The sequence below is a fragment of the Thunnus albacares genome, chromosome 4 (genome assembly GCF_914725855.1).
Source record: "Thunnus albacares chromosome 4, fThuAlb1.1, whole genome shotgun sequence".
Taxonomy (NCBI): Eukaryota; Metazoa; Chordata; class Actinopteri; order Scombriformes; family Scombridae; genus Thunnus; species Thunnus albacares.
In genome coordinates this window covers 29,506,212-29,530,426 of record NC_058109.1, presented here as the reverse complement: position 1 = coordinate 29,530,426, position 24,215 = coordinate 29,506,212, and the positions used below count along the sequence as shown (strand labels likewise).

General features: G+C 39.2%; 4 protein-coding genes across 5 annotated transcripts; 1 reads left to right on the top strand and 3 right to left on the bottom strand.

Moving 5' to 3' along the window:
* Positions 1-510: 510 nt before the first annotated feature.
* cxxc1b (CXXC finger protein 1b) lies at positions 511-7,110 on the bottom strand. Its single transcript, XM_044348742.1, has 14 exons — positions 6,938-7,110; positions 5,459-5,574; positions 5,265-5,365; positions 5,008-5,147; positions 4,285-4,440; positions 3,289-3,435; positions 3,056-3,163; positions 2,772-2,950; positions 1,947-2,154; positions 1,752-1,862; positions 1,588-1,637; positions 1,409-1,505; positions 1,118-1,270; positions 511-926 (listed from the first exon to the last, which is right to left on the bottom strand). The coding sequence occupies exons 1-14, from the start codon at positions 6,938-6,940 to the stop codon at positions 780-782; spliced, it is 1,716 nt and encodes a 571-aa protein (XP_044204677.1). The 5' UTR covers positions 6,941-7,110; the 3' UTR covers positions 511-779.
* On the top strand, positions 5,993-10,322 carry si:dkey-245f22.3 (uncharacterized protein LOC492819 homolog). Of its 2 annotated transcripts, none has more exons than XM_044348747.1 (5): positions 5,993-6,898; positions 8,684-8,854; positions 8,959-9,060; positions 9,154-9,390; positions 9,502-10,322. In XM_044348747.1, exons 2-5 carry the CDS (start codon positions 8,713-8,715, stop codon positions 9,786-9,788), a joined length of 768 nt encoding a protein of 255 aa, XP_044204682.1. In that variant the 5' UTR covers positions 5,993-6,898; positions 8,684-8,712; the 3' UTR covers positions 9,789-10,322. The 2 variants fall into 2 exon arrangements, with proteins under 2 accessions (XP_044204682.1, XP_044204681.1); XM_044348746.1 differs by lacking the exon at positions 5,993-6,898 and adding an exon at positions 7,208-7,913.
* tfe3b (transcription factor binding to IGHM enhancer 3b) lies at positions 9,823-18,803 on the bottom strand. Its single transcript, XM_044348744.1, has 9 exons — positions 18,633-18,803; positions 15,672-15,897; positions 15,347-15,571; positions 14,714-14,809; positions 13,700-13,811; positions 13,517-13,573; positions 13,272-13,347; positions 12,936-13,083; positions 9,823-12,157 (listed from the first exon to the last, which is right to left on the bottom strand). Exons 2-9 carry the CDS (start codon positions 15,861-15,863, stop codon positions 11,693-11,695), a joined length of 1,371 nt encoding a protein of 456 aa, XP_044204679.1. The 5' UTR covers positions 15,864-15,897; positions 18,633-18,803; the 3' UTR covers positions 9,823-11,692.
* A 923-nt stretch (positions 18,804-19,726) lies between these two features.
* Positions 19,727-24,177, bottom strand: gnl3l (guanine nucleotide binding protein-like 3 (nucleolar)-like). Its single transcript, XM_044348743.1, has 15 exons — positions 24,072-24,177; positions 23,940-23,983; positions 23,125-23,235; positions 22,893-23,009; positions 22,713-22,796; positions 22,447-22,582; positions 22,251-22,354; positions 21,964-22,108; positions 21,530-21,617; positions 21,265-21,442; positions 21,035-21,177; positions 20,810-20,946; positions 20,348-20,511; positions 20,046-20,220; positions 19,727-19,817 (listed from the first exon to the last, which is right to left on the bottom strand). The coding sequence occupies exons 1-15, from the start codon at positions 24,082-24,084 to the stop codon at positions 19,750-19,752; spliced, it is 1,707 nt and encodes a 568-aa protein (XP_044204678.1). The 5' UTR covers positions 24,085-24,177; the 3' UTR covers positions 19,727-19,749.
* Positions 24,178-24,215: the final 38 nt, after the last annotated feature.

The window sequence follows — 24,215 nt, the reverse complement described above, 5'->3', positions numbered from 1 at the left end:
GACTGCTTGGTTGTCAGTGCGTCACATTATAAGACGCACAGCATGGAAACTACCATGAAAATGAATGTCATATGATATAGTTTCCCTCTCCATGTTTATACTAAATGTCTATTTCGAGGCTCCATCATATGCATGCCCAATTGCATTAAGCAGCTTTTACTATAATCAGCAGGCATATGAACGTTTCTTATTCAAATGATGTATGGTAAATGTTTTACAAAAAAGAAAAAAAGAGGTGTTAATAATGCAAAACCTTATTTGTCTTACTTCACAAGACCGGTTGAGGGCATTTTGTGTCATTGCCTGAATCCTTTAAATATTATCCTATAAAACCTAGGCTAACCTTATTAAGACTTTAGAAAAATAATACTGAAGAATCAAATATGAAACAAACTGTTTTCATGCTATCAATGGCATCTTCATGGTGGAGAAGGATGGACCACTGAAGTTGTAATACTCATAAATCAAAGGCATAAAGTGTAGAAAGGCCAACAGAAATGATGAAATAAATGCAAGTTAAAGGTTTTTATTTAGGGCGTTCATACCAAAAACAGCAGTTTTCAATCAGCAGTAATTCATCTAACCGCAGTCAGGAAAAATATATATCCATTTACCACTTTGAGTGAATTATCATACAAAGATTTAAAATAATTATTTAGTTACAAAATCAGTTCACATCAAAATGGTAGTAACCGATCTACAAGTTAAAACCCTCACACTCATGTCTCTTGTTATGTACAGTGATCTACAGATCTGAGGACAGATGCAGACTAGGTTGACTACCTATCCTTGTTGCTACGGAGATCAGTCGTCAAAGGGTCGTGCTGAATAGTCTGGTGCAACATCAGGGCGAGCAGACCGGCTCTGTTGGTCATAGCAGTCCTGACATTACGCTCCTGTTCAAAGAGCTCATCCAATTTGTACCACTGTAGGGAAGAAGAAAAACAGGTTAATGAAGAAGAAGAGGTCTACTGAATGTACACCTACATTTGACTGGATGGATGCAAATATCATCAAAATGTAGGATTTTCTTTGACATTTCCAAAAGAAAAGCTGCAGAATTCCCAATAAATACCAGAAGTTACGTCTCTTTACACCAAATCCACAGTCAACTTACCACCCTGACTCGCTCCAGGTCTACCTCAGCCCTCCTGAGCTTTTCCCAGTTGTAATGTTTGTTGCATTTCCTTTTAGAGACTCTGCAGTACTCTCCTGTCAGCTCAAACACATTCTTCACCAGAGGACATCCACACACCTCATCCACTGGGATCTGGACACCAGAGGAGAAAAAAAAACAAAAAACATGAAAGATTGCAGACTCCACATAAACACTGCTTTATCCTTCACAGGTTTTCACAGTTTTTAGTGATTGATAGAAATTGTACTGCAAGTTTTATAACTGGCTGACCTTAGGATCTCTGGAATGTTCTGGACACAAAACCTGAAGCCTCTTACAGTAAGTCTTGCTTTGGGGATTGTACACATCACAGAAGAGTCTGGTTGCTCTGTGGAGGGAAAAAAAAAAGAATCAGTAAAGTGACTTCACTGAGGAAAAACTCTTTACAATTTGAGATATCTTTTTCTTACCCCTCAATTCTTGTAGGGTACATGGAACCAAAGGAGGTCTGACTCTCATACTGTTCAGATATAAAGATTAAGGATAGAAATGTTACAAGTAGGCCATGTGCTTTTGTTTATGTTTACATCTCATGCTTGGAAGAAAAAAAAAAAACCCTAATGGAAATAATCACCTTTGCGTAACATCTCTCCATATGTCTCAGAGCCACTTTTGGATTGATGGGATGACTACAAGACACACAGAAAATCTGCAGGTCCGTGTCCTCGCTATCACCTTCATTCACCTGATAACATAAACCAAAGCATTTCATTGACAAGAACAAGGAGTGTAACTGAATGAACAAGCAGGCAGATCGCTGCCGACTCACCTCCTCGTCCTGCTGCACCGCCTGCTGCTTGGCCTTGGCGATGATGCCCTCCAGTTCGTGGAAGCGGCGCTCCATCTCGGTGAGGCGCAGCCGGGCGTTCTGCTGGTCCCGGCGGATGCGCTCCAGCTGCTTCTTGCCGTGCTCCTCGGCGATGCAGGGACTCTGCTGCCACTGCTGGATGCGCTGAGGGAGAATCTCATAGATCCGGCTGTGGATCGACATGGAAACAGATTAACGCATTTCAAAGTTAAAAAAAAAAAAACCCTGAACATAATCAGGTTTACACTTCAACTGTAAATTAGTTTGTGCAGTGGGAAAGTATCAGAAACACTATTCAGACCATGAGACAGTACATTGAGGATGACAGAGGCAGAAGCAGGAGAATAAATAGCCATACTTATGAACCTGAATACATTTTTAAAACCACAATCTGATCAGATTCATCATAAATTCCCAACAAAAGCCAACATAATAATCCCAATAAATCAGACAACAAATAAACAATCAAAAAACTGCAAAAAACTGGTCTGAGCCATTTTACCAGATATTTCTTTGTGTTCATTTAAACCTTCTAACACTAGGTGGAGCAATAGTACTCATTTGAATAGGAACAAGTGCTAGAGGCAGTAGAAGCAAACAGTATTTGACCATGCCCTTCACTTTACCCTCCTCAGACAACTCCAGTGAGCAGCAAATCAAATGAATTGAATGTATTTAAATTCACTTTAGGCTTTGTTTGTTCTAAGCAGGTTTCTGAAATCCTGTATCTATCCCTGTGGCAGAACTGGTGTTCCTGGCATGAAAGGTGAAAGTGAGAGTTCTTACTTGGCAGCTAACTTCATGCCACATTCCTCAGAGCAGTATTTGGAGTTGGGTCTTGCTGCCTCTACACAGCTTGGCCCCAGACACTGATGCTGCCCTCCGTTATCCCGGATATCCCCCTTCTCGCTGTGTCTGTTTTTGTCCTTGTGCTTCTGCTTCTGCTTGTGGCGCCGCGACTCTTTCTGCACAGATTTTTTTTTTTTTTGAATAAAAAAGGTAGCAGAACAAATGTTACCACCATTTATTAACACCTGGCAGTACTTTTCACAAGGAAACAGAAATCTTACCTTCTTGTCAAACTTCTTTTCTCGTCTCTTGACGTGCTTCACCTTCACCGCTTTCTTACGCATGACGGGACTGAAAGGCGGTTCATCATCATCATCACTACCCCATGCCTGGGTGAAAAGAGAGCAAAGAACTGCTAAACATACATCTACTGACACATGGATGACATCTGTTTGAATGCATCTACAAATGAGCAGGTTTATGTGAACAAACACGACGTGAACTGTTGTGCTACCATGTTGTGGTTGAGTCCTGCTGCCTTGTACTGCTGGTAGAGATCTGCCTCACTGTCATAGTCCTCAGAGTACCGTCGGCGCCTGTGGTAGGAATTCTCCCTCCTTTCTCGCAAAGAGAATTCCTCATCCTTCACACGCAGCATTTTCTGTACAAAACAAGAGGCAACAAGTTGCACATTTCCGGAGTAGCCACAAGGGACCGCACAAGTACATCAGAGATGAGGGAGTGCTAATCACTTCAGGGATTGAAAAAAAGATGGATCTTTTAAGTTTCTAATATAAAAACAACTTTATAGTTTTGAAATGGCACCATGCAAGATTTATGAATGTGGCATTATTACTATTATTAGGGGTCCAATCAGTGAAGCTACAGCCCTATTGTTTTTGTTCTCATTATACTTCTTTTTTTCTTTTTCTCTACTAAAAGTGTTTGTGCAGCAAAAACTGTAAGACCAAAAAAAACTGGCAGGTGGGTTGTAAACTCTACCCACTACTCAGGCACATAAAATGACACTCATTGCCCTCAAGGTGGCGCTGTAACAATCAAGTTTGCATTTTATCAAAAACTGCCTGGCCTAGAGTCAAAATTCTTTCATCATTGTAGTCTCTCAAGTCATCTGCATCTGGTCTTCTGCTCTAAAAATGTCAAATTTTGCGATTTTTCACAAGTGCTTGGAATGATTGCTGCTTGCGGCTGTATTTATTTATTCATACATTCATTTATTAATTATTACTACATAAGATCATTTTCAGTAAAGGGTCACTGTATGAGCTTGCCTTTTTCACAATGCAAAAATTCTAACTGTGCAGCATAAGTCTGCACACTTGGACCAATTAATAGAAAATAGCATCAGGAATACTCGTCTTTTTCAGGCCCTTTAGATTTTCAAACATACAACATCTGTAGACGTTGCCCAATCCAGACTTTTTAATACTCTGTTACACTCTGATGTCACAATCTAATTTAAAAACAAGACAAAGATAAAGTCACTTACCCTTGCTCGAACTTCACATTGCCTAAATCTGCACTTCTGTCTTATTTTGTTGGGGCCCCCAAACTTCTTCATGTCCTTGCAGAAGTCACACTGGGCGCAGTCCTCAGTCCTTCTGCAGGGCTCACATTCACCACACATACGGACAGAACGCTTTACCTGAAAAAATAAATAAATAATGGACAATAACAGCCATTACATCCCATGAAACCTTGTGTTTGACATCCTGCATGTTCACCTCATGGTTAAAAAATAAGTCAATGTTGCTATGACAGCAAGCTTTTTGTGTTATTTTAGTTTTCAATATAAGATGAGGTTTTCACTTTAAAACGTATGTGCAAAATGATCAAGAAAGACAAACTAAAGCTGTTTTCTCATATGAACTCCAGACAATGTCAAGAGAATCAGGTCCAGACATTGTCCAGAGCTGCCCTTTCACACATGTAGCACACAACAGGAGATTATACATGTCAGACATGTTCTCACCATCATCAACACGCTCAATCGCTTGCTGTGAATTCTCCGGAGAATATTCACACATAAGCTCAATCGGACATTACAAAGACTTTGTACCATGGAGCTGGCAGGGTAAAGTCCATTTAATGTCCGGTCTGACTGATTCAGACATTTGCGTTCACACATACAACTCCTCCAGGTAACGTCAGGATAACTTTAGGGTTGCAGTGCATGTGTGAAAGGGGCTTAAGATATTTATATGCAACTTACTTTTGATCCACGCCGCCTTTCACTCTTATAGTCCGGAGTACTTGGGGTGCTGTACTGTTTTTCACCTCTGTCAGAGTCAGCCTCCTTCTCCCGGTTTTTCTTTTCTTTTCTATACTTTATTTCCAACAAGGGGTTTTTATCTGGTGACAAGAAGAATAAAACAATTATGTCCTGGTTTATTTGACTGGTTTCATGATATATGTAATGCTAAGCATGGCACTCTTAAATGCTGTGATAAGAGAATAATTCATCATCACCTCTACATCTCATGCAGTACCATTCCCGGATTGCCTTCGCCATCTTCTCAGTGATGTTAATACAGTGCCCGTGGAACCACTCATTGCAGTTATCACAGCCACTATCAGTGGGAGAAACATATTGTATGAGCATGGTTGCATCCCTACCCAGTAACTGACTGACTGAAACAGCATCGCTGATTGTGTGACCTTACATCATGAAGCAGTTGATGTCTGGTTTCCGGCAGATACAGTAAAGAGGAGCGTTCTCCCCCTCCATACTACTGGTTTCAGGCCCTGGTATAGGGTCAATGTCTGACATTTCACTGTCCTGAAAAACACAGTAAAACATGCATCACAAACTACATCACTACATATGGCATTACACCAAGCACCAATAATAACTGACTGCCGAGCTGCGGGACATTTTTCTCAATTCCAAAGGTGAGCAAAAGGCTTCAGGTGTGCTTTTAATGTTTTTGCTTCTGAAGTAACAGAGCAGAGTAGCTCTGGCTCATTAATTTCTCCTACGTTGGTCATTATTTTGCATTTTCCCACCATACAGGCCCATTAGTGTGTAATGACTATTCTTCTCTCTGTGTTAAAGACATCCTTACAGTCAAGAAGAAATAGCCGTCTCATGTTATTCATCTATAAAGCTCTACTGTTGAAGCTTCCAAACTACTTCACATCTCTTCTCTCATTTGAATCAAGTAATTACAGAAACATGATCCAGTAACTACCTTAAGCTTAGACATCGCTCATGTTTGCACTAATGTTGGCAGAACTGGTTTGAGGTACCTTGCACCTTTGTAAATAGGATGAACTACAAACTGCCCTCAAACTTGAGTCTTTCACTCCTCTTGGAGATTTTAAAGCTTTATTATCTTAAGTTATTATGATTCTTGAAACTGTTTTGATCAAATCCTTGTTTATAGTGTAGTTGTGTTTGCTCACTGTGTCTTTGTCTCATGAATGGTTCTTGTTCTCATGTCTCTCTGGGAAAAGAGATCTTAATCTCAATGACACAGACTGATTGAATGAAGATTAAATAAAATAAAATAAAGTAATTCTGCTGTAGCACTCTCCCAATCCAATATATTATAAAAGAGGACATTCGTCTCACTGTCATTATATCCAATGTCTTCTCTTCATACCTGCTCCTTCATTTCTTGGAGAATATGTTGATCATTCTGCAGTATAAAGTAGGCGTGTAGTACGTTTGTGATGCTATCACGCTGATTTAATAACTAGCGACGTTAGTTAAGATCGTTACTTCTAGCTTGAAATTTCAATGAAAGTGCTTTGATATGTAGACAAGGAAATGTAGATATTATTGAAAAAATATGAAGAGTTGGTAAGCCAACTTAAGTTAGCAGTTCAAGACAAACAGCTAACCCAGCTACTTTGTTTACACACAAACCTGTGTCATGACTAACGTTTCCCAGCTACCCATCTTTTCTGTGTTACATAACTTACTCACACAATTGTCTAATCAAATTTACATTTATATCATTCAGTATCTACAGGACTTATGTTTAAACGACATGAGTTGGATCACAACAGTTTAGAGGAAGACATGCTCCTGTCGGGTATAACTTAGGCCGTGTTTTCACCGACCGACTTCAAGTAGCTTAACGCTACTAAGCCAAATCGTAAGTTTGACAAAAAAATACAAGTTTTTTTATACTTGCCATTATGTGAGATCTGTACAGCCTGTGGTTGTTCTGCAAATATAGTTGAAAGGCAACAAACGTCACATTGGACAACGAACCTATTAGCCAGCTAAGCTAAGTAAACGGATTCGTCTCCGCGGACATAACATCGCTTAAAAGCGGCCGGAATCGTTACTACTCGGAAAATAGTCATTGGTCGGTTTTCTTCTTCTCTGGTGGAAAATTAACATCCAATGTTGCAACATCGCCACCCGTTGGATTTGTTACGAATGGCGCGGGGGTTTTTTTAGCACACGGTTCAACATACTGTAAATCAGAGTGACATATTATAACCTTGGCCTGAAATGATGAACTTATTCTCACAGTCTCATGTAGAGCAATATGTAAACTTCAACTACAATAAACATAATAATATTGTTTAATTAAAAGCTATGTTAATATTTGCTAAGATATTCAGTTTACTATCAGGTGTACACGTTACAGAAAAGCCTCAAATCCTCACATTTGAGAAGCTACAACCAGCAAATGTCATTTTTGCTTAACAAATGACTAAAGCAGTTATTCGATTATCAAAAATAGTTACAAATTAATATTCTATCGATTGACTAATTGATTAATCGACTATTTGTGGCAGCTTTACTCACATTTAAAGTCAGTAGATGTACACAAACACCTGTCTATCTTAATAAGCAATATTAATACAACCATTCTTGTTCTTGCATTTAATGGACATGCACTCTGACTCATTCTCACACACACACAACCACACAAACACACGCACACACACACACACACACAAACACACACACACACTCACACTCAAACCCAGAGGAAATCATGCAGAGACAGGAGAGAGATCCTTTGTGATGCAGCTACAGCACCACTGCTGACAGCTGACAGGTCATTGTGAGGAATGTACTTAAAGAGGATGCGTCTGGTTTGTTTGATTGAAGCTTCACACTTGATCGTCTACTTCTAGAATATTTCATGAAAAGTAAGTAAAATTTGTTTCTTACAATACTTCTTAAACCTACAGAGAGCAATAAGAAGAGATAAACAGCAGGATTTCTGCATATTACAGTAATGAATCTCATAAAATGTCTCCTAAATGCATGCTGTTGCTGTTGATTACAATGAATAATTATGATTTATTTTCAACACCGTTATCCACTTTGACTGATTACTGATTACCTATAATTACCTACATACAAATACTTTTGAAATTTGCCAAAATATTTCAAATAGGTAAAATCAATGTGTTTTCACCTGCATATGTGAATTAAAACCTCTCAACCTTTCACATAAGGTAAAGTACTTGAGGTATTACATGAAATATTAACAAATAGTGAAATCCAGATCACTTACATTCTCATATAGCTGTCAGGATATCCCTGTGCCACCTTCCATCTATATCATAAACATTTCAAAAATGGATTTTAATAATACATTAACTTTGCTGTAGATGTAATTTTCCAAGATGACTCATCACTAACAGCTCAGCTACAGCGAAACCTCAGCTATAGATCTGACTCTGGGTTTGTGGTATCTACACAGAATTATGAAGTTTAACGTTATGTTTTTATACTACAATACTTGTAAGTGGATTATTCCAGTTTAACAAAAGTAGCAAGTTTACAGCAAACACATTCTCTTCTGATGAATTTATTTCTTATAATTTGCACTCAGATTGATAGGACTCCTCCTTCGTTTTGGCCTCCTTTGCAGCCCTAGTTGATTGTCTTTCTTTTTTTTTTTTTCCCCAAGAGACTGAATGACATATTTAAGTGGATGCCATGATGGATGCCAAATTCAATTCCACAGTTAAGAATGAAAAGATGGATGATGAACACAGCAACCAATCAAAGCTCCAGGACTCACTGATCACTGCTTCAGAGTCATCCATTGTGCCTGACAACACCACTGCTGATCAAACAGGTATATCCACATTTTAACTGTAAGTGATGGATTGGAAACTTTGACTTTGTTATATAATAAAATCATTGTGATTTATATAGACCACCTTGTTTCTTGTCTCACAGGATCTCTGGCTGAAGTCTCTAGTTTAGAGCAGATTTCCACTGAGGACACTGAATTATCTTCACATGACTTTCCTGAGAACACATTCCCAAATAAAACAATAGGTACTTTAGCCTATTAACTCGACTTTAATGGCTATTTCCTTGCAAAACATTTTTCATGAGGATGTTATTTGTTTATTTGTATGTCCGATGCAGGGGTCCCCACTGAATCCAATTTGCATAATAAGCCAAAGGGCAAAGAGACCCGAGCAGTATCCATCTGTGGCCCATGTTCTGTGAAGAAAGACCAGCCACAGCCTCTATGTGCCCTGCTGCCACCTTCCATGGAGGCTTGCACCGTCTATGAAGTGAGTCAGTCATTCACATCTATCAGCAGGAGTCAAGAGAGGCTCAAAACCACTACGGTCCGCAGTGAACCAACACATGGAGACGGTAAGGACACCACATTGTGTTACTAATAACACTGTTGCTTATCTCTTGAAGCTTTTTCCTTCAACTGAAGCTTTCTTCTCTTTTCTTGCTCACTACCTTCCCCTCCATGAGACCTCTGTGCTTCAATCCTTTTGGCCTGCCTGTTCTGCCACCCACTGGACTGTTTATTGGCTACGGTGAGAGGCTGTAATGCATGTGTTTGGTCTCTGTGCTCATCACTGTGCGGCTGCGAGTCCAACGCCCTGCAGCCTCTCCTGGACGTCACCCACCACTGTGACTTCTGCAGGTGTCTGGGTGTCCGCTGCTGCCTGTGTGACTGTCCCATCTGTGATATCTGCCTCCAGGCTACAGAGTGCCTGGACCTGGCAATGGAAATCTCTCAAATGCTGTACCACTAACATCTGGCTGCAAGCAAATAATCACATTCAAACATGAACCTGTGGGAATCATTTATTTATTACAATCTTCTGAAAGCCAACTTGTAAGGACAAGACACAAATGTTACCTGTAGCACGTAGAGGATTAACAGTCCATGTTAGCACTCAAATATATGTAGGGGTAAGACATGGTTAATATCGTGGAGAGCAGTTGAGTATGAGCAGAAAAAGCTGACCACTGGTAATTAATCTTATGGGACTAAGAACAACACAATTTGCAGCACTGAGCTATGGAGTGGAGCTGCTTTTAGCTCATAAACAGGAGAGACACCTTAAATCAGCGACTTTTCCCTCACTGAAAGGTAAACACTAATCAGTGTCACTCAAGACTGTGAACTAAAAAAAAAAATAAAAAAAAAAAAGATGTTTTTTGGCTGCATCAATTGATTTGTTTTTGTGTTACCACGGCTCAAATATAGTTTAAAATTCAAGCATATCACTAACTTTGAAAAGACATGTTGAAGGAAACCAAAAAGCAATTCTCAAATACAGTACGTCAGTGTAAAAAAAAAAACAACACACAAATATGCAGGTACTTTTTCAAACACACATTCATTAACTGTACATAAGGTTGCATCAAGCATCTGACAAATTAAATGCCTTTCTAAAGTTTGTGGCTATTTCATAGAATAATAAATGTGTTGCAGATTTCACACTGCAAACAGTTATACCTTATTATTACAAACATGAGGATAGTGGTTGCTGTAAAAGAAGGTCAAAGCCCTCTGAATTCATTCTACAATGAGCAATAATGTATTGTTAGTTCTAATCAATTTTGATCGTCAGAAAAAACAAAAAAGCCACAATCTTGGTGGAACATGCTAACCGTAAAATCACTCAGTGATCACCAAGGTTAATGAAGACAATCACTGACAACACGTATATTAGTCAGGAAAAACTACTTATCAAAGGATTATTCAGGTATCAAAAAAATATGTGATGAACTACAGTACTATTGTAAAAGGATAAAATTGTTCTGCATTTCTCATAGTGACTCAGTGAATATATTCAAAAAATAAAATGTTGATTTGTAATTTGTAGCTACTCTGGAAGAAGTCCTGCTTTGGCTACCTAGCTGCAGCAGCAAGTGATTTTCCACTGCTCTTAAGGTTTATTACAAATACATGCATCCTGGGCGTTAGCTGTCGACTGTGTGTAATGGTAATAAAACAAGACAAAAGCTTTCATAAAATGCATAGACTGCCATAAAATAAGGTGCAATAAAATTGCTCAAAATAAAATATTCTTATATACAATATGAAGTAAATATTTCAACAATGTGCCAATTCACTTTACAAAGATCCCTTCTGTAGCTGCTGGTGAAACAACCCAACAAGAATGAGCATGCGACTGCTATTAACAAACCCTGATTCCAGTCAGTTGAAAAAAACAAAACAAATATCTTGGCATCTCTCAACCAGTTTGTTATGCCAATGTCATGAAAAAGAAACCTCACAGCTTTCTTTCTTATAAATGAGCACATAATAAATTCAAGCAAACTTTATATCCCTCTTAAATCTCTGAAGAAAATCTTAAAAACTATTTAATGTAATAATTTCTTAATGTCCCTATTATACAATATTCCATTTTAATAAGATTGCATTTATAAACTCAGACATAATCATTTGACCAGCTCCAAACAGGAACAATAACAATTAGGTCTGTATGGCAAAGAAAATCAAGAACTTTCTCCTGATGCAAAGTTGATGTTAGTTTTGATCTTAATGTTAGCTATTTTTGCTTTACGAAGTTCAGTTCTACAGTGCTATCAATAGACTCACGTTATTTGAAGATAGACTGCACTTCCTGACATTCTCATCCCTACAGACAGTCTCTCTGGCTGCGTGACCTCCACGCAGAGCTTATCACAAGTCCTCGTCCATTTCAAGGCTGCTCCTGCGACTGCTGGTTTTAGAGGCACCTGGTGACAAAGGAGAAAACAGGGGCTCCTCCACCCTCTCTGGAGACAAGGTGCAACCCTCGTCCATGAGAATGTCTCCCAAACCCACGTCAGGATAGAGTGCTGAGGCGGAGGGGTCGTCTAGCTCGGCAAAGCTCAGGCTGCCCATGTCCAGAGGGCTGCTGATGGTGATTCCTGCTGGAGAGTCCGAGGAGGGCGGTGACAGGAAAGAGGCTGGCAGAGGAGGTCCAACGGCTGTAGCACCCATGCTGAGGAGGTTAAAGGAGGAGGCTGCTCCTGCACTGGGAGGCAGGGACTGGCCGCTCTGTGGGACTGGCTGCTGCTGGAGCAGGGAGGTATCGGAGCTCAGACTAGATGAGATGCTGTTGGCAGTGGAGAGGCCGTGGAGCCGTGCCTGCATTTCCAGCTCCTGAAAAGAACACACATGCATTCAAATGTCATGTCCTGGAACGACTGAAAAATGTCATTATTTTCCTGAACCCAGCCATCTCTTTGTGCATTTTGCCAGTGAAAAGTAATGTCTCTACAATAAACATAACTTTAAAAAGTAAATTTTAGCTTTATCAACTACATGACATTGCATTTGATTAAAGCTTGAGAGTGTGGGATAACCAAGTGCACATTTCTGGGACTAAAATTCTGGGACTAAAAATGTCCTAAAAAGATTTAAAAACAAGAACTGATCAATTTTAGATTCAAAATAAAAACAAACATAAAAACTCATGAAGGCAGACTTAAATGTAAGCTCATACTTCAGCAATTTCCCACTTAATTCACAAGATAAATCTTTACAGATTGTTTACAGAATGCAGATTAATAATTGTACACCATTAATTCTCTTTCTCAACTCTGCAGTAATGTGAATCATCTGTGGCACGCTTACACATCCTGATATTGCTCAACAGCACCACTAGTGGTTATAAACTCCACAGTGCACCTTCAATGTCTACACACAGTGAATTTAACAATCATAACCAGTCAAAAAAAGAGCACCACATAAAAATTAACTGTAGTGTTGAATTGCAAACTTATTAAAATTTAGTGTAACATGAAAAAGTTGAATTATCACAGTGTCACCACTGAGTTTATTAAAGATACAATGTTTCCGTCATTGACTGTTAAAATGCGTCAGTTTTAGAATAATTGTATTGTGCATGTCACCTTCTACCTAAACAACAAATACTGACCTGGATGCGTAACATTAAACTGTGGTTTGCTTGCTCCAGCTTTTTCTGACGCATCTCGACATCCTTGGCTCTCTGTTGCTCCTTCTGTAACTTCCTGATGTAGTCTACAGAAGCTTTCAGAATAGTGCCTTTATTCCAGCGCATCTCACTGTCATCAGTGCAACATCAGTAAATATTGCAGAGGCGGTGAGGAAAGGAAACACAACAGAAATAAGATCAGGTTTTTTCTTTACTACACAACGGTTGCAGGCATTCAATTCAAGTATTGTAGTTTCATTTTTATTAAGTTATTCAGATATGCAAAATAACTATCCAGAAAAACCAGACCACACTTACGGATCACTTGACTTGGGTATCAGGGTACCAAGTTCCTTTATACGGTCATTAATGTTGAATCTCCGCCTCCTCTCAACTGTAGTAAAGCAAGAATGACAGGATATAAGGATATGAGCAGACAAAAAGAGAGGCCAAAGTACATAACCTTGTAGTTAGGAAGCTGCTTGTCACACTGTAGTTCTGGTTTTACTGCATTACCATTCAACACAAGTGCTTGAAATAATCTAAAATAAAGCTTGACTTACTGAGGTTATGGTTGTCTTTCTTCTGCCTTTCTTTCATTAGTGCTTTGGCGTCTGCATCTGAAAGATATAGATTCTTATTGCGTTTCATATTATGATTCCAAAAATGTTATCCAACTCTAAAATAAGTTCTCCTGAACATAGAAAAAAAAACAATCAAAGTAAGTAGCATGTATTTTACGGTACCAGTAATTTCCCTTTTAATTTTTGGAAGATCAGCAGGGCAGGAGTTGCTGACAGTGAGAGTAGGTGCTGCCATTCCAGGGCTATGGTATACATCCAACAGATTTCCTGGGAGCTACAAGACACAGAATGTGTTACATACATGTGATAAATGCTCACTGATTTACATGAACCTCGAAGCAGATATGTGAAAAGGATGTGTTCCCCATTCTGGCTTAAAAGCAGAAAACAACCAGTTCCCCGAGTTCAAAATAGAATCAGAGCTGGTTGCTGCGGGATCACTTAAAGGCTACTAGATGTCATACAGTGGAACACAACAGCTGACAACATTGTTTTCAATTACACTTTGAAAACAATGATTCCGAGAATCCATAAACCAGCCTTCAACACAAACCTAGTCCTATGATTGACATTCCTATTTTTGCATGAAAAGTTAATTTATTTTAGGATAAAGCACATCCATGTTTTCTCAAACTCCAACCATTGATATTACATTGTGACATGCTAAAGCTGAACATTACATGGAACTATTTAAAAATCACAAAATGCTTTTACCTCACTGTTCTTCTTTTTCTTTTCCTCCAGCAGCATCACCATAATCCTCATTTTTTGTTCTGTGGCAGAAGTTTGGCAAACGCTTTCTATCTAGCAAATTACTTGTTAAGCTGCTAGCTTTACAGTATACCTTTTATGAGCACAACTCACTTTGTCTCGCTTCTCCCCATCTTGTATCCTCTGTTAACTTACCCCGCCCAAGCCGCACTTTTGTGACGAATAGTAAGTGAGTGCCAAAAGTATATATTTACTCCTACGACAACACTGAATTCCTGCTTCATTCCACACATAAAAGAGACAGTCCATTCACAGAAAAAAGACTTCATGTGTAAAAAGTTTGTTCGATGGAGCTGCCTGAAATCCACTGTTACGCTGTCAGTGTGGAGTTAAAGAAGAACCTGTAAATTCTAGAGGAAGCTTTAAAAAGGAAGTGTCCATGGTTAAATGCATTGTTCTTCTTACCGTGCTAGGCAACTGAAGACCTGAGTCAATCAACGTAATGATGTCGTCATTAAAACTGGATTCAAGACTAATGATGTCGTCGATCACATCGTCAATCTAAAGTAAAGTAGATAAAGTAGATGAGAGAAAACACCGGTGGTACAAAGTAAGTAAAAAGCCCTATGTGTTAAAAGTGTGAGAGTAATCAACACGTACTATACTGTATGTATATAGCTTTGTTGCCTAAAAGAGTTTGAAATAAAATCCTCGGTAAAGACTGAACGCCAGCATTCAACATCTAAACCAATGTAACACTTCTAATTTCAAAGACAGAGACGTGTGCAAGAGAACTGCTGGCATCGTTAAACTGTGGGTGCAGTATTTAACATCATATTGTGACATCAGGCCAACAAGGGTACGATGACAAAAGGCATGCATCATCACAGTGGGACCTTCGGGTACATCATTGCAGAACAAACAAAAAGTAATTAACTAAGAAGTGAGCAGAGGGTAAGACATTTAACTTCTCCAAAAATGTACTGTAAGTCTGCAGAAAGGCAAAGTTTACAAAGTTGTGTAATCTGCTGATCCAGCAAATCAAACCCGTACACACAAGAATTTAAACCACGTTTAAAAATGAGGAATTTCTCGTACTTCCTCCTTGTTGGATCCGATGTTAAGCAGGGCCATGGGACTGTTAGGTGCACTGCTGGCAGTAGGAGCAACTTCAGGGGCAGAACTGCATTGTGGCACAGGAGACACACCCATGGTCTGAGAAACCGCCTTGTTGCCCAGAGTGGTGGAGAGGTACTGCTTCACCTGCTGCCTCTGTGCCTGCTGGATGTGGTACTTGGTGGGGTTCTCCAAGTGGGTCTGCACCTGATCATTTAAACAGTTGTTAAGGGCTTGTGTTCTGATGTAAACCCACTGCATTGAATAACAAACACAAGCGATGACCATAGACAAAGGATGCTCTTACCTTCAGCACCTCCACAGGCACCTGTGCTGGAGGTGGACGGGCAGCATTTGGGGGCAGTGTGACAGAGATGGCTGGAGTGGAGTCGGAGGCCCGGAGCTGAGAGGCAGAGGCCTGCTGCTGGGCCTCACGTCTCTCCTGCTCCTGGGCTTGTTCTCGCATCAGCTGCTGCCGCAGCAACACACGTGACGACATGGCTGAGGAGAAAGATCACGATCTAGGGATGGAGCTGGAAAACCAACACAGAAAAAAGGAGCGTTATAGATGGGTAATACCAGTATTTTAAAGTATGTAGTTATTAGAGTCTATCATGCAAACTATAATACATAGTATTAGAAATTCTTACACTACCCTATCCTTAAAATCAGTCACTACAGTATTCTAGTGATTTACAGGCAAATCCAGATGTTACTTCCATCAGCAGATTTTCAATGGAAATTTTTCACTGGGTTAAACATATTTCAGAAAATAAGACCTGCAGTAATCAAATCTCCACAAACCCACACACTTTTTACTATTTTTGAACAACACATGCAGTAACTAAACTAAATACAAATCATATACTGGGACCTGGATCAGGATTAATGTCCTGAAAAATGATCAGTGGATGGAGAAATCTAAAACTATGCAGCCTCACCATTCACAGCTGACATATTGATGGATATTAATGGGTGTGATTTATGTCATAATGAGGTATGAAACTTCTTCAGTGAACAACAGGCTCTTATTTTCACCATAAATTGACTGGCTCACTTCAGGCTTTAGAATTACAATCTATAACGCTATGCGGTTATCTGACTGCGAGACCTCTGAGAGCCTGATACAATAACATGTCACAGATCAACTGCTCAACATCAGCTCAGCATTTTAAAATAGTCTTCCCAAAGCACCTCTTCCTTTATTTAACTTACCGCTACCTAGCTACAGTCCTCTTGTGGGTGTTATCGCCAACAGGGATGGTTCAACCTGTTGCCCTGAACGCTGCTAACAAATATGAGCCTGACTCTACAAAGCAGCTGGTTTCATGTAGAAACACTAACAAAACCAGCTGCCCACAACATGCTGCTTACCCTCTTTTAACTGAAACAGCAACACATCTGATCATTCAGACAAAGTCAAAGTATTCCTATTTCTCACAGATTACTGGTCAGATTTTCCTGCCTTAAAAGAACACGCAGCAGAACTGAACACAGGTGGATGTCCAGTAAAGTGTAAGTTCATTATTTAGTGCGTAAAGCTTTGTTAATATTGTGTAACCGTAACGCTAGATAGGCAAGAGACCAGTAATTCACCATTTTTGCCAACCATCACAATCACAGAATTGTGTTCAATGCCACCAATCAACTTCATCAGCTGCTGATTGTCAAGAAATCTTACTTTCTTACCTTCTGTGTCAGTAAGATTGATCACATCGGGGCCAACATCAATTCTCCCATTTCTACAGTGAACTTCTCTTTTCTCGGTCTAAATTTGTTGAACTGCCTTCAACTGATATCACTGCACGATCTAATGGATACCGTGTCACCCATTATCTCATCTAGCCCCCTTGACATTATCCCAACAAAACCGATGATAGTGGCCGTTGGTCCTAGCATTCTCCCTTGTAATAAAAGCTCTCTTTCTTCTGGATGTGTGTAACACCATTTAAGCCATTTAAGATGGCTTGTGTCAGACCACTTCTGATGGCTCAAAGGCTAGATTCCAATGATCAAAAAAAAAAAAAAAAACACCTAACACTTCCAACCAAGTACTAAACTGTCCATCACCTGAAAAATTATTTTAAAAAGTAGTAGAAAAACTTTCATAGGTAGTCAATAACACTTATATTTTTGAGTTCCGATCTACTTGCTTCTTTGGGTTTGGAAAATACTTTTTTATGCTATTACTTTATCAGACTTCCATAATTGTGCATCCTCTTATTTTCTGTTATTATGAAACGTTTCCTCTGGGAAATTGTGTGGGCTCATATAGACCTCTTCAGGATCTAACCATGTGCTGTTATATTATGCACAGCAGTTAATCTGCCAATTATGTTTCTCTTTTAAACAACTGATCTTTTGGTTTACAAAATGTCAGAATGAAGTGAAAGGTACTAATCATAATTTTCTAAATCCTAAAACGACAATAAATGTCTTGTTTTGTTCAACAACCGTTCAAAACCTTAAGTTTCAGTTTACTATCACATAAGACAACGCAACAAATCCTCAGTTTAGAGACTGAAACTAGAGAATCTTTGGCATTTGGCTTGATTGAAATGTCAAACAACACAGTATCTTGTATGAACACGCCTGCATCCATGTGCAATACCTGAAATCATCCTCAACTGTGCATGAACGTGGGTCACTGCCATGTTTTTTAGACTTTTTAGTGCAGACTTAAGCACACGGTGACTACTATTATTCTAATGTGTACATTACTGCAGATGCATACCTGGCTGTCAGTGCTGCCTCTTCCAGTGGGTCAGTTGTGTAAGAGTAAAGTGACAGTTCTATTATGTCATAAAAAAGGCTGATTTACGTCATGTCAAGTTAATTTCTGGGGTCGTTTTAGGAGCCGTTTAGACAAGTATCTCAGCTGGTTAGCTATCTTACTCATGTCTGTTTTCGTAATCTCTATTTTGGACGCGCTGTAATGTCGCGTCATGAGTTAGCGGAGCTCACTTGACAGCTGAGTGTTGCTAACGGGCCCGCATCATCCCGCTGAGTGTACACAACATGTTAAAGCTAACATTTAACCTGTAAACGCTTTACATGTTGACTACCAGTAGCCAACTAGAGGAAGGTTGGTTATTTTTGTAGAACGCAGCAGTGTTTCAGAGGTGCCGAACGGCACAGCCACGGTAAAGTAAAAATAGGAAGTTGTAGCTTAGCTAACGTTAGCTGACCAGTTAGCAACCTTTAATTTCCCAACAAGCTAATGCTACCTGGCTACATTAACTCATAAGAAGTACAAATAAAAACGTACCGTGGCTATAGTTTGTTTAACGTAATCACATCCACAAATCCCTGAAATCCTCCGTTTTCTTTGCCATTTTAAGTCGGTGAGTACACGCTCTTCAACAGTCGCTAGCCGCGGCTAACTGTGTTTACCTCGGGCCAACGGGCTGACGTCATCCTGGTCACCCGGAACTTGTTGACAGCTGTGAGGTTCAATTACGGTCTACAAGGCTTTACACATTTTCATTCACATAAAGTCAGAAAAAACATCACCGGATACGATGATGGGGGCTGATTCGTTAAAGTGATTTACAGGGTTAGGGTTACAAAATTCTCGAAAAACTGTTCACTTCTAAATCTTTTGTGGTCACTTTTGTATAACTTCAGTACAAATACATGATAATTTTTAATTATGTTGTTTTTTCTGACTTTATATGAATGAAAATGTGCAAATTCACCAGTTTTCTCATTTGAACTAGATAAAATCAAAATATTGTCACGGTCATAGTTTGGAGGGAATAAATAAGCTATTTTGTGTTTACAACTGTTATGCAATTACATGTTCTGCATCTTAACACCACAAGTGCTAATGAGTCTCCCACTCACCAAGTTGAATGTGAAATGCAAAACGCTGGCAAATACATTAAGCTATTTCTACTGCTTGTTTTAGAAAAGATGCTATGTCTTTCAATTAAGCTCATTATGAATGCTTTCAATACGTTTTAGGCACAAGCAATTAGGAAATAACACTTACTACCCAGGAACAAAAATTATGTTACACAGTGTAATTACTGTAGCTTAGGAATTAAATAATTAAATGTGATGCATAAAAAGTCCTATGAGTTTATATTTGATACTAATGGCTCCTGTTGTGAGAACTGAAGTGTCAAGAGCTCTGAAGGTCAATACATAACAAAAGACATCTGCAATTTGTACTAAAGGCAAAACTTTCAGTATTTGCACAGGACAGTGACTGAGACGGAGTATAATCCACCCAGTGAAAAGCCACCAAAGAAAACAACAGGGTTCCAAGAAGCTTAAGTTCTGTAGGAGGATAGTAATCTTTCTTACATTAAAACAGAAAACTGTAAAAGTGTTCAGTGAAGGAAAAACACAAACACATATTCCTTGATTTTTTATTTTAATCAGCTATCTGAAAATGAGAAGTCCATTGCAGATGTCAAGGTGTCTGAGAGTTTGGTGGCAATTTTGTCTGCAGATGAAAGAAAATGAAGAAAAATGTATCAATTTAATTTGCATAGTTAAATACAGAACAGGTAAAGCAAAAACGATATTATAAGCCTACCTGTGTGGGTGTATGTGATCAGTAAACTAAGATTTTAAACTCCAAAGGTTTTAATTAGATTTTAGATTCATATCTAGAACACACCACAGGCAAGATTTTGTTTAGTATTTGACTAAGGCTGATGTTTATACAAACCAGCTCTTTTCTGTTGCTTCTTCCTCTTCTTGCTGGCAGCAAGGAGTGCTTGGCCCTGCTGTAGAGGATCTACATTCAAGATATCCTTCAAATCTGGAGCCCTGGATGCAGCATCACTTTCAGGTAAATCAGTCTTCGACTTCTGAGATTTTATCTCCACTGTCATTGGTCCAAACTATTTTAAATAGGACAGGACATCAGACATAACGAGAGTTGAATGAACCACATTTTACAAAAGTTAGGGGCTTAACAAGTTATACTTCAGTGAACACTGAAGCTGTAAGGACTGAACTGTTTCACACCTCTGGGTCCTTGTCATCCTCCATAGATTCAGTTTCATCTTTAAATTCTGGCTCTTCCACTGACTCTCCTTCCATTTCCAGGTACGAGAGTGGTTCACCACCACCTTGTGTCATTCCAGTGGTTTCCATGCAGAATCCCATTTGGACATCAGAACAAGATGACTCTGAAACACAGCAGAAGCAAATCCAAATTTGAAACTACTACTGCTTCTTTGGGGTCTTTTAACACTTGATTATTACAGTATTATATTTCAGTTGTCCTTCTGTGACACAATTATCACATGAAAAAATTGTTCAATGGCCTTTTATTTAGATAAAAACTGCTCCAGTTGTTACTTTAAAGTAACTGAATGAAAACAGACAGTGAAGTCTGTTCTGGGTAACTGGGACATTGTTCTTACTGCAAGTAAATGAGAAAAATGTTTAGGGGGATTTGGGTGAAATGAGCCTGTTTTCTTTTACCTGCCAGAACCTCCTGATTTCCTTTCTCAAGCTCGTCCCAGTCAAAAGCTTTTCCCATCTCCGTAACAATCTCAGCGCTGACGTGTGTAGGAAGAGTGTGTGTCTCTGGAGGGTGCGTGAAGTAGCTGATCCTTCCCCTAAATAATACAACATGCTGAAATTAACACAGTGCTAGTGGTTGATTGTCATTTGTAAAGCTATAAAAAAATCCTAAATTTTACCCACCCTGTCCAGTCCATTAATACACTCTTAGCTGCTTTGTCAGTGTCGGGCAGTCCTCCCTTCCTTAGTTTGCCTTGACGTCGAGCAAGCAATGCCAAGAACTCCAGAGCTGTGTGGAAGTCTGGCACTCCGTAGTGCTCCATGATCTGCACATCCAACAGAACTGATGTCATGGCAGTGTGCGACTTACACAATCTATCAATGTGCAAATGGCTGGAAAGCAAACAACATACCTGTGCCTTGTTGCAGCGTCGCAGGATGGCTTCAACAGGTGGAAGGGGATCTACAAGTTGTTCGATTTTCACACAGTTACGAAGAATCATTGCTGCATCAGTCGTTGAAGTTGCCATGACAATGCCGGGGCAATCTAGTAGTTTAATGTGTTTGTCCAAATGCACCTCTTGAAGGCATCTAAAGTCCGACAAACTCATCATTAAAACAGGTAGGAAACAAGCAGGACTTCACAGTTACAGGATCAACAACTTAGTGTATACTTACTTGGTGACACCAGGAGTGGCTCCGACATTACACGCTCGTACGCGTTTCAGACTGTTGATCAAACTGCTCTTTCCCACGTTAGGAAAACCTACAAAACAGAAGTAGCAAAAAATTATTTCACTTAGACATCTTACGTCATAAACAAGAAAACCTAATGTAGTATGGTTTGTCTTCACAGGAGACATTTCAGCTGCATTTTTTAGTCTGAAGCAACAAATACTTTTCTATTTTAATCAATACAGCTGTCTACACAGGCTGTACTACGGGTCACGCTTAACTTGCACTTTATACAAGTAATTTTAAGCTTAAAATCTATTTTCTTACATTTTACATATGAACATACCCTGTGTAGACACTGACAGAAGAATGACACTGATGTGCTGCTTTCACTACCCAGCCTGTGTTAACACTGTATTACTGGATGTGGTGCTTACCTACAACACCTACGGTGATGGCCGTCTTTATGTCCAGGTTGCGACAGTAGTTGCCAAGTAGCTTCATCAAGCAGTCTGCACCAATACAAGCACTGCTACTAAGAAGCTCTGTGGTGGCTTGTGTCACTGGTACATTACTGCGTTTCTGCCCACAGCAGGAGACAGAAAATAATGTTTAGTTTTTATGTGAAATGCATATTTAGCAAAATAATATCATAAATATTAGTATAGAGCTTTAATTATTTGAATCTTAATTAGCATTTTCAGATGATAGTTTAACTACATACCAAGTTCTTGGACTGTTGCTGAGTAGATGCTTTGAAAGCCACAGTAGGAAACTCATTACGAAGATACTTGATCCACTTTTCCACGATTTCCTTTGACACCAAATCTATAATCAATGTAAAACCATGTAAGTCAAGATATAAAAATATAGACAATTCCCAAAAGACATGCTTTCTAAATTTGTATTGCAAAACCTACCAATTTTATTAAGCACTAACACTATCTTCTTGTTCGTTCCACTTTGAATGACTGCCTGCTCCACCTGAGGACATCTGCAGCCAAGAGGGTCACGTGCATCCAAAACCTCTAAAATCACATCTGATGCCTCCACTACCTTTAAGAAAATAATAAAAAAGCAAAATGTCCATTTCCAAAAAATCTAATGTCAAATTACAGTGATAATTCTGTGTGTACAAAACACATCAAAAATCATAATGTTCATCATGTATGAAGCAGCTGCATACCTTTTTAAATTCTCTGTAATATGCTTTTCTTGAATTCTCATTTTCAAAGTTGACATGTTTCTCCAAACTCTGCATCTCTGTCTCCTGTGAACACAAACAAGAAAAAAAGAAATCATTATGATGCACAACATGCAGTGATTCAAAATAGAGTCAGTTTCCCGCAAACAGGCTGACATTTACCCTCTGCTCAAATTCTTTCTGCCGCTGTAGGATGTCATTCTGAAAGCTTAGCAAATTCCTCCTCTTCATCAGCTCTCGTTCTCTAGAGATTTTCTGCTTTTCTTGGAGGTCCTGAAGCTAATTAGGAAAAATATAAATCGAGAGATTGGTTAACCCCCAAAAATAAGAAGTGTAATAATAATTTGCAGTGCAAACTCAAATCTGAGTGCAGGCAAGAGTTTCCAAAAGTCACCCTTTGCCTCCTGATTTCTTCTGGTCTTCTGTGGTCCTTGACATGCTGCACAGATGACTGCTCTTTATTCTTTGCCTGCCTTGAAGCATCTCCCTTTTGTCCATCTTTGGTCTGTAGACAGGAAAACATGCCAAATATTAAAATAATATCTTTTCTTTCAGTTCATTAAAAGACAATCAATGCAAACAGGGAACAGTTGATTTATGTACACATCACATCTGTGAGGCTTTGAGCCATCAACAACAGTAGTTTTCTGAAAATCTCTTGAAAATCAGACTAATAAGTAAAAACATCAGGTAAAATGTAGTGCAACAGATCTGTGTTTTTACCTCATGGTCAGCAGATGTCCAAACGTGAAATTTTCTTTACTAGCCTTATGTTGTGTGTGTGTGCTTAAGTCTTAGATGATACGTCATTGCCATACAGTGTATGTTTGATAGTATCCATCGACACTGCACAGTAGTTTGCGTTGTTTATAGATTAACACAGTGACATTGAAGCTGCTGAATGCTAAATTTACACGTAAGCAGCGTGATTAAGGGAGTTGGGACAGTATATTTTCCACTCCAGTAGTTTATCTGTCTGTCTGTGCAGTGCACCAGTCAGCAACACTGATACCTAGCTGGAGCTGGAAAGACATCTATCAATAATAACATTACCGTTTTCATATAATAGTTTCTTGAAAGAAAAAGCTGAGCTACCGTACAGTTTAACGATACATTTGGCAACTGTTGAATATATTTCTGTCACCACAGTAGTGACGACAGAGGAGCACTAAAAGTTAGCTCGGGTAACATTTGTCGGGCAGCGCTTACCTTCAGTTTTCCTAGAAAGCCGAGACGTTTTGCTCGTTTTTGTTCTGTAAGATACAAGAAACGACACAATTTAAATCGTTCACGGTTAATTTTACGTGAAAGTATTAAATCACACAACGAAAAGGTACGTACTAGCTTTAGACATAGCTTCAGTTTTCCACCTCTCAGACTTCACGTGTGTGGCAAGAGGGTGGACATGCGCACACAGTGACGTCACTCATAACATCCGGGAATATTTCAAAATAAAAGAGTTTGTATTTTGGCTACAACAACTGG